Source organism: Papilio machaon, chromosome 7 (genome assembly GCF_912999745.1).
Source record: "Papilio machaon chromosome 7, ilPapMach1.1, whole genome shotgun sequence".
Taxonomy (NCBI): Eukaryota; Metazoa; Arthropoda; class Insecta; order Lepidoptera; family Papilionidae; genus Papilio; species Papilio machaon.
In genome coordinates, this window is record NC_059992.1 from 4,742,027 (window position 1) to 4,752,121 (window position 10,095).

Here is a 10,095-nt window from a genome sequence, read left to right on the forward strand (position 1 = left end):
TTAATATTTGAACTATAATTATAAACAATTATATATTTTTATGGGCCTACTAAATATTTTACTTAAAATTTACATTTAAAATGGTAACATGATATAAATACGATTTAATATTTATTGCAAACATGAACCAATACTTAATCTTTATGCTGGCAATTTTGAAATAAGGCATTGGGCACAGCAAGAATAGATAATCATTGGAATTAAAAGGGTTTAAGTTTAGAAATATTATGCCATATTATAATTTGGAATTGCAAATCGTGACTTTAATAAGTATCTTTTTCTAATAGGTTGATAGTCAAAATATTTGTTAACTTCTAAAAAGGGATTCCCAAAAATGTATGAACATAACACTTTAATATACTGCGTCTCTTTTAACCTGTAAATTGTATTAAGTTTTCATGCCACATTTAATTATAATTTCTAATATTTCATTTTACATAGAATTCTAAAAGTACCTAATAAAAAAATAACCTTTAATACCATAACATTTGACTGTTACATTTAGTATTGTGATAAATTATTTGACATTCCAGTTTTCTTTACTGTAGGCTAATAAAACTTGAAAATTAAATTAAAAATGCATTTATTCATCAATTCTTTGCCATTGTTGTTTCAATGAATTGAACACAGATTCCATAATAATGGAACATTCCACACCAAACATCAACATTTATAACATATGTTTATATAAAAAATATTTTCCGTCCACCTCGCAAGCCATCAGTTAAAGGGTACATTACGACGCAGTATAAAAGTTGACTTTAAAGTAATAATTGCATTGAATATTTTATTAATTTGTCATATATGTATAATATTTTGCAATCAATTCTGGATCAGATTAGATCTGGATAGAAAATATAAAAAAAAAAAAAACGATTTAAAATTACTTTTTAATGTTGACATAAAGCAAATGAAGTAATTAATGTAGGTGCACTATATGCCTCAAAAAGAAAATCTCAAATTAATTTCTCTAGTCTTACATTATTTCTTGTATAAATTATTTTTGATTAATATGTCTATTACATTTATTCCGGTTTATGGTTTTATAATTACTGATATTTAAGTGATGATGAAAATGAAGTTTATAAGAAGAAAAAAAAAATTAAAACAATATTCTTTTTTTTTATGTTTATTACTAGCCATGCTACTTTTTAAATTTAGGTTCGCAAACTCATTATATTGAGTCACAATGGACTTATATCTCACAGATTTTTTTTAAATGTGATTTTGAATTCTAAAAATTGAAATTAAAAAATATGTAACATTCCATATATTATTTTTTATGTTTATATTTGATAAAATTCTTAAGCCTCCTTATGCTCATTCTCTGACATGATTTTATATTTTATAAATTCAAGATATATTTTTTATATTTTTATTTTTATCGACTTCCAAACTTAATTATAATTAATGTATTTTAAAATTAAAAAAAGTTGAAAAAAAAAACGAAATTTTCAGCCCCATTGCTTTAGACATTTATAAATTTTTTGAAGCCCATTCATTTATTTCAACCAAGTTATTTAAAAATATTTAAAAAAAGTCTAAAATGCCACTAGTTAAATTTCATTCCAATCCAATGAAAGAACTTCCAACTTGTGTGTGTTCAAAAAACTTATTAGAAATTTGCATATACAAGAATAGACTCTTATTATTGTTTACCTGTCGACTTTATTATTTTAACACAATATTTATATTTAGAGCAATATTTTAAGTTACACATTGCATTAATACCATTATATTTAATGTATATTTTTTTATCTTTAAAATATTGGGAGTTTTTTTTAATTGAGATAATTTAGGCATTGCCTTAAGTTTAATATTGTATACAACATAATTTAATATGACTTTATAAAGTTATACATCTAATTTTTTTTTAAATAATTTCTTATGTTTTAAGCATTTTATAATTTCGTTACTTTGAAGGATTATAATTGACAAAGTACTAGATTAAGTTATAAATAAAAAAAAAAAGTTGCCAACGCTGACATGACTGTGCCATTAAAAATGAATCTAGGATTACCCTGTGTACTATCTAATCTATCTGGTCTGCTTTTTATGTTTGTTATATTTACTAAACATGTAATTTTAACTAAGTAGCTTCATAAAATTAACAAAAAATAACAAAAAAAAAAATCATATTAAATTTTGCTTTTTTTAAATTTAAATCTTTTTAATGGTTAATGGAAAATATGAGTAAAAATTGTTTTTAAGCATGTTATTTTCGCACAATTGATGTAATAAATTATACATTACATATGTGATATATTCTATGTAAAAATGCTATTGAAAATGTGCTTTGGTAAATGAGGTTCATTGGCCGACCTAATTGTTGCCATATTATCTGATAATGAATAAAATATATTTAATAAATATGTATTCCCTTACTTAATGTTAACATTTCTAATTAACAATTTTAATATTGGCAGTCAGTCATCAAACTGTCTCTCTTACTCAAGTTACTTAATATTAATCTTTATGATACAGGTTTTATTTTTATTTTCTAAGATACTAAATGTTTTTTTTACGATCTGATTTAAAAGAGTAAATCTCTAATACTTTTGGTGATCGGGTTGAGCTCAAAGGAGTGTGATAAAGAGAAATTAATTATTAAGGGATAATGTGAAAATATTTATGCCCTTTAAAATAAAATTAAGGACAATGCTACTTCGATTTTATGTAGAGTCCTAACAGCTTCATTTTTTTAAATAATTCATTTGAATTTACTTTTTTATAACTGAAGTTAAAAACATATGTAAAAATTCTTCTATAATTTTGAAAGAATAACATAGAGACATCTACTAACAATTTCACCTACAAATCACAATAATTAATGAGCTATTCATTTTATTATTCCAATTAATACCAGACAATGGTTTTTAAAGATTTAATACAATTGTAGACTTAGCTTTTGCTTAATATTAGTACTTACACAATCATGATTGCTCTCTTACACTTAACCCTTTAAGCGCCCGCGATCTGTTCACCATTGTGCCAAACCATATCATGATCAGTGATAATATGTCGACATTTAACTTAAGATTCTCGTACGTTAAGTACATATAATGTTTTATCTTTCTACTATAATAGAGATTATCTTTATGCAGTGCTAAGCTACAGTGGAAGTTCCTTGTCAGTTAGTTCAGCTAAAACGTGTGTGCAATAACAATACTCGTAAAGAATGTGATGCCCTCGCTTCACACATCTCATTTGTTTTCAGCCAGCGACAAAGCTTTGCTATATTCATTAATCTAAGGTTTTTTCATGACCTCTTTTGTATACTGTACAGTACGCGGTGACGTCATTGAGTTATGAGCATATGTTATTGTGCACACGTAACTTTGTTTTTCAATTGTATCTTTAGTATCACTTAATATAGTAACTATTTTTCGATGGTTATTTATTATGTGTTCTGAACAGAAAACTTAAGTTTATAACTGAGCACAATAGTTTAAGAGATGTTTAGATTTTTCTCGTGGGTTTTTTTTAATCATTTGTCACTAGTATCGGTTTCTAAATGTTTAGTTTGGGTTGTAAATTGTTTTTCTGTACGTATTACATCTTTGGTGACTCGACGGGAACTATATGTGCACGTTGCGGACGGGTTCAAGATCTGAATGTTATTGAAAAAAAAATCTTGTGATCTAGATTTTATACTTCTTGTTCTAAACAATCAAAATTTATTGGTAGATATTAGATGTTAGCTCTATTTTCAATGTCATTGTAAATAAAATGCCAACTTGTTGATGAAATTTGTTTTATTTCACTTTACCCCTCCTACTGATTCCATATAGCTCTTCAAATCTCTTAAAACATTCAGGATTAAGGTCATAATGGAATGGACATACATAAAAACATAAATATAAACTATGTCTTTTGTAGATATCGATCAACTTTTTTTATATTAAAATGAAACGTAGATTGAGATTATACATATAATATATTAAATTATATTACAATTAAATAACCAATACACCAGGAATGTACAACGTTTACGTCTGTATCTCCTCGCCCAAGAGAGCCAACTGTTTCAGGAATTGAGACGCGTTTGGTAAAGTCGTCGCTCCGTATATTAATTTTCTAGGTGTACCGCTAGTCGCTTGTTGCTGTAACAAGAAAAACTCATTAAAGTAAGAAACAAGACAAAAAAATACATTATATACTTTTTTTTATATGACAAGTTGGTAAAGGAGCAAGCGGCCACATGAATTCGCCGAAATGGCGAAGCGACCGCTGCCCATAGACATTCGCAATTGCAGATGCGTTGCCTACCCTCAAGCGACGAAGAAGGAGACGCACAAAAAGATTTAACCTTCCTATGCATCTCCTCCTCCATTAAATCCACCTCCCCTTCACAACCTTTCTTTATAAGGAAAGAGGTGGGAAGCGAAAGAGGACTAAAATTAGGCCTCCGGCACCACACTCATCAGACAAAACGCGGAATTACTTCCACTTCACGCCTGATATTTCACAAAAAGAGGAATTAATAAAACAATGTCCCCGCTGATCTCTACCATATTTTAAAACACGTTAACACTTTTAGTGCCAACTCTTGGCGAGTTCACTTTACAAATAAGTTATAAGCGTGTTAAGTGTTAAACTTGTTAATGAATTTTTCCTGCAATACTAAAGCGAGAGGTGTGTGTTAGGACAGAAAATCAAATTTTCATTTTAAAATGGATAAGTGTGTTTACTTTAGCGAAGTCTAGAAGATTGTGGTACTCGATGTAGTTGCCGCCGCCGACGAGGAAGACGACGGCGTCAGTGGGGGGCGGGTGTTTGGCTGCGCGTGCGCGGGCCGCGGCGTCAGTGCGAGCGGCGCGCGGGTCCAGCCACGCCAACTCTGACCCCTCACCACACAGCGCTGCCTCCACAGTGCGGCTCACTGGCAACTTCTGTACACAAAAAATGTGAAATCTAAACTGCGATAGTAAATAACTTCTTGGAACTTTATCGGCCAGAGGAAAACTATAAAAGTAGAATTTGGCAGTCAAAAGGTCTTCTGTCCAATTTTGTGCTATTGTATGAAGAATTAAAGTTGAAGAACGAAAGAAAAATTCAAAATTATATCGAGTCTTGTGTCAGCGAACAAAATACTCACATGTTTCTTGACAACTAGATTCTTAACGCCCTCCATGACGAAGGAGGATCCCTGTGACACCAGCTTGGAGAACATGGACACCGTCTTCGTGCCGCCGCCCTCGTACTGACTAGACATCTTTGTGAAACCTCTGCAGATAATGAAAACGCGATTTTAACTAAACATCTTTTATTGCATTAGAGACATGACTCGGCATAAGTTCCCCAAACAACTAAACAGGGTGTTCTTAAAATTAAAATCAAAATATCTTATTTAAATCATGGATTTGGTAGGAAAGTCTTAACATACATAATTATTTACATACACTAAAAGGGTAATTTTATAAAATGTATACTAACTTCCACCTCTTCATATAAGACATTGGCTGTATATCGCAATTAGCCGCTAGCAAAGCCGCTTCAAACTTCTTGTACTCATCATCAGTAATCTGCGGCGTGCACAGGTAGTATATGATGAAGAGTCGCATCTTATCCTCTGCGGTGCCTGCACTGACGTCACTGATCAGATCCATCACAGCCTTATTCTCTACTCCACTGCTCTTACTCATTATCTTCTCCTCTAATTCGAAGAAGGAATCCAAGCGGCGGGATTTTATAGCGTTTAGTATGGCTGTGAACAAAGCACGGTTTTTAAGTCTCGTGAATCTTATTGTGGGTTTCCACAGATAAGAAAATTGTATGAAAACATAGTCTACAGAGAATAGAGAGATAAAATCTACATTTGTTAATTAAAAACCAATGTACCCCTATAATACTCCGGGGAAAAATATTAATGAAATGACAACTTAAAAAATATTCATACATTTAAATTAATGTTAAAAAAAATGTTTTTCAAAATGAATGAATACCTACCAGTAGCAATAGTAGTATGCATATCAATAAGCCGTTTTTTTTCCATGAGCTGCGGCAGAGAGTTGACCGCACTGGTCAGCCGCTGAGTGTTATCACTGACCAGGCTTAACGCCAAGTCACTATCCGCGTCTAAACCCATTGAACTCTTTAATTTCTTCACTTCAGCCTCTGAACTCCTGCAAAGAAAGTGTCAAAAGTATTTGATTTTCCAGAACTCTACATAGAAAAATGTATTATAGTGGTTTGATGTTTTACCGTAAAAGTCTGTCTATAAAGTATAAAAAAATAAGTTTGGTAAACATTTATGAATTAACACAAGAACCAAGATTAATACTGAAAAAAGTTAATATTTAACTAATAATATTTTTAACAAGACTTCAACAAAAATCGTAGAATACTAACTAACCTGTATTTATCTAAATCTTCTTGTATAGCCTCAGCTACCGTTGGGAAGGGGCTGCCTTTGTGTTCAGACCACAATGGATCTTTGGAATCAAGGTCACATATTCGAGTCTTAGGCAGTTGACCTGGTATTGCACTTACAGAACTTTCCGGTACAACTGCTCTGTACAAAATAAAGACAATTAAAAAAAGGTTTAATTCTTTAGTTAAAGTAATGATTAAATAATTTTTTTTTGTATACAGGTGTATGAAAATGTATACAACAAAAGTATGATGATATCACAACAATCAAGAAATATTTTCTTGTATTTTTGGACATCCTGTATAATAAGTCTAACCTGTTTAATGATAAATCCAAGACATCATGAGCTAGTGCTTGGTATGTCCAAGTGTGATGCAATGGTGTTGCCATATCTATATTTCTGTCCAATAAAATGAGCATTGGCCTTGTAAAGCTGAATGAACCAGTCTGCCCAGTGTTACCGTGAAAAAGATTATTTCTGGCATCCCATAGATTCTCTCTTAGCTTCTTGTCTAATTTCTTTGCTACCATTTCAGCCGCATTTGCTTTGCTGCATCTTATGATGGGGACGTTACCTGCAAGGAAAAATATTTATTTAGAGTATTTTTTAGTGTAAACTCAAAAACATTTTTTTTTTCAAATATGGTTGGAGTGTATGGAGTTGTTCACTAATGATATGTTTTAGCAAGTTTTTAATCCCCACCCTCTACTGATGGGTTCATTTTGTGGTGAGGTTTTAAAGTACGCCTCCCCCATACCCAAAACAACATGTTTTTTTTTCAGTGCAATGTAATATTTAAATTTGAATACTGTAATATTATATATAATATTATGTTCAAATTTTAGAACCGCTGTCATGATGTTTCTTGATTTTTCTAGAATCCCTCCCCACTTTCAAGCCTTATATAGTGGACCATACTCTAGTAATAGGGCAAGTATATTGGAATACTTTGCATTTATTTTGAACTATTTTAATATTTTTGAAAATAAACCTCATTTCACATAAAATTAATGGCAAAAGAATGATAAATTAATAAAATGACATACCCAAAGTGACAAATACTGAAAAAAGACTCTCTACAATATCATCCATAATTGCCTCCATTTCTGAATCCTTTGTATCACCTTTATTAATTGCTGGAAAATAAAATAGTAACACCTTTGATCACATTTAAATGTCAAAAACTTAAAGCTTCTTATAAGTGTTAAAAGATCAAATAAAACATTATGATGAATAAATCTAAATGATTTTACGAAACATTGTTAAACTTACCATAATAAGACAAAGGATCAGATTGTTGGTGTTTCATAATAAATAAATCATCTTCTAAGCATATATAATTAAGATATTGATCATAAACTTTATGAATACTCAGTGCCGCATTGGACTGTATGGCTGAAGCAGCAAGATCTTCAAGTTTCTGTCTTGTTATTGGTGATATGAAGTTCAGATGATACTGATCATAGATTCCATTATCAAGATCTTGACAAATTCTGCCAAGGTTTTCTTCTGATGGTGAACAGAAATAAACAGCTGGTACCTCTGGTATGGGATCTCTATCTGAATGTAGTTGTCTGCAAGTGACAATTGATTATTTTTAATCATCATTTGATGACAATGAAATTGAAAATGTAATAATAATATTGTCATAAAGGTTAAAGTTACTTACACATGCAGTGTTACTCCTAATTCCCTAAGTTCTTTTATGGAAATTAAAGGTGAAATAATATCTTGACCAACCCTATCATAAATCAATACTTTCCAAGTAGGTTCTGTCGCAACAGCTTTGGTCAACGGCTGGTTCAAGTTAAGCATTTGCTTTAAAGCATCTGTGTGCAAGAAAAATATTTTATATTAATAAGAATTTCAATATAAGTCCACACATCACTGAAATAAATGTTTCCTTTACTTAATTGCCGTTCTCGTAGAGTTGACATCTTGTCTAACACAGTAAATTGCTAGGAATATTAAGTCATATATTAATTTAGTACTCCATGCAACTTTCTACAAATATCAAAGTAATGATTTTCATTTAAATTTTTATTATTTTCTCAATCCGTATTTTTAATGAAACGTCACTCTGACATTTGAAACGTCGGTGAAAAGACACGTCGGCTTTGTTTCTGGTTCGCATATATTGATACAAGCCTTTTTGTCCAATATAGACAAAATACAATTTGTGGTTTTTTAAACAGTTTTTTCTTTTAACTATTGTCAAAGGTGACATATTAAAGGTGTGAGTTTTGCAAAGTGTTTCCCGTAAAGGCACAGTAATAATATCTCACAGTCAGTCGCCACATTTAATGTTACAAACCCTAATTAAAATTCGAATAGCACTGCCATAATAATAAATCTTCACTAAGCGTATACAAGTAATAGTTATTTGGCTGAGGAGTTGACGGGATTTTTATTCGTCGTTCACACTGGGTGCCATGGCAGTCTACGCTATGACTAACATTAAAAAGTTTTAAATTTTATTTGATAATAGTTCTAATAATGTTTTAAATCAATGACCATTATAAAAAGACCCTGATTGTGGGTTATAAGAAAAATGTTTCTGTAAACGTACACAAACAAATGAAAATAAGAACACAGTGATTACTTGCATTCTGTTAAATACAATGTTGTAAAGCTTAATGCTGATTGCAACTCCCTTTTGTTCAGTCAGCGCTTGCAACTAGATAGAAAAATCAGTTCAATTTCATTTGCGCTGCAATTTGTATTACTATGATTCTTTAAAAAAGGTTTTATTTTTAGAAATATTCTATCCAATGATTTTAACGTGTTCTCCTTACTTATAACATAATGTTTCGTTATGATACATCGCTAACAAGAAACCTACTAAGTTAGTCCCGTTCATCTAAGCTGCCTTCCAAAAAAGTCCGGTTAAAATTCAGTTCAGCCGTTTAGGAAAGACAAGCAAACAGACATTATTTAAAAAAAATGTTATAACGTTACTTTTGTTGAGTAACGCATACATCTTCGCGAAATGTGTATTTTTTTCTCGATATTACACACACGTCAAATTTATTAGTTGTATAGATTAAGATAGCTTTATGTTTAATAACATTTGATTCGTTTTATTAGTTAACAATGAAAATTATGAATGAAGTTAGTAGAATAGTAAATTAATCCTATTCGAGTGTACTAGTTTCATGCATATTTAAAGCGATCGCTTTAATTACGTTGTAATCTCCTTTTCCTTTACTATGAAAGAGTTATAAGAGATTCATAAAGAATTATAATGGAACAATGTGTTAACAATACATTATGAGATAATAATATCGCTATTAATAAAGGAAACTTGTGTTTAATAAATTATTTTATTCCGTGTTTCTTTTACAATAGACGTCAGAATTGAAAAAGACTGCCCTCAGGACTGAAAGATAAACTTGCTCGTTTTGCCACCTTATAATATAACAAAAAGATTAACAACTGTTATCACTGTTAAATATGAAGTTTTTATCTATTTGTTCTCATCAGACCTGTCTACTGTTGAAGGCACAGTAGTCGCTGACTCTGTGAACTTTGTTTGGAAAATTCAATTCGTAACAAAACCAGGGCTCAATTGAAATGCTCATACAACAGTTTAAAGAACTGTAATAATTATTTACAAGAAAACTTAAGATCGAGACTTAAATTAAATATAAATAAAATTCAAAGACTTGTTCTGAGTAATAGGTTTTTCTACGTGGGGACAACTTAACGACTAATAGGTAAG

At 30.7% G+C, this 10,095-nt stretch overlaps 1 protein-coding gene across 1 annotated transcript; it reads right to left on the reverse strand.

Annotated features, from left to right (window-relative positions):
- Window positions 1-3,973: 3,973 nt before the first annotated feature.
- LOC106707419 (protein sly1 homolog) lies at window positions 3,974-8,477 on the reverse strand. The gene is made up of 11 exons (XM_045678491.1): window positions 8,284-8,477; window positions 8,044-8,203; window positions 7,647-7,948; window positions 7,421-7,510; window positions 6,690-6,948; window positions 6,356-6,514; window positions 5,950-6,125; window positions 5,437-5,707; window positions 5,099-5,228; window positions 4,692-4,892; window positions 3,974-4,103 (listed from the first exon to the last, which is right to left on the reverse strand). The coding sequence occupies exons 1-11, from the start codon at window positions 8,309-8,311 to the stop codon at window positions 3,990-3,992; spliced, it is 1,890 nt and encodes a 629-aa protein (XP_045534447.1). The 5' UTR covers window positions 8,312-8,477; the 3' UTR covers window positions 3,974-3,989.
- Between the last annotated feature and the right edge of the window lie 1,618 nt (window positions 8,478-10,095).

Excerpts from the sequence above, each read along its gene's own strand:
- LOC106707419 (XM_045678491.1), bottom strand. The coding sequence starts at position 8,311 with ATGTCAACTCTACGAGAACGGCAATTAA. Across the intron at positions 7,511-7,646 it reads TGATCCTTTGTCTTATTATG|CAATTAATAAAGGTGATACA; the intron begins GTAAGTTTAACA and ends TTTATTTTCCAG. Across the intron at positions 4,104-4,691 it reads ATCTTCTAGACTTCGCTAAA|CAACAAGCGACTAGCGGTAC; the intron begins GTAAACACACTT and ends TTCTTGTTACAG.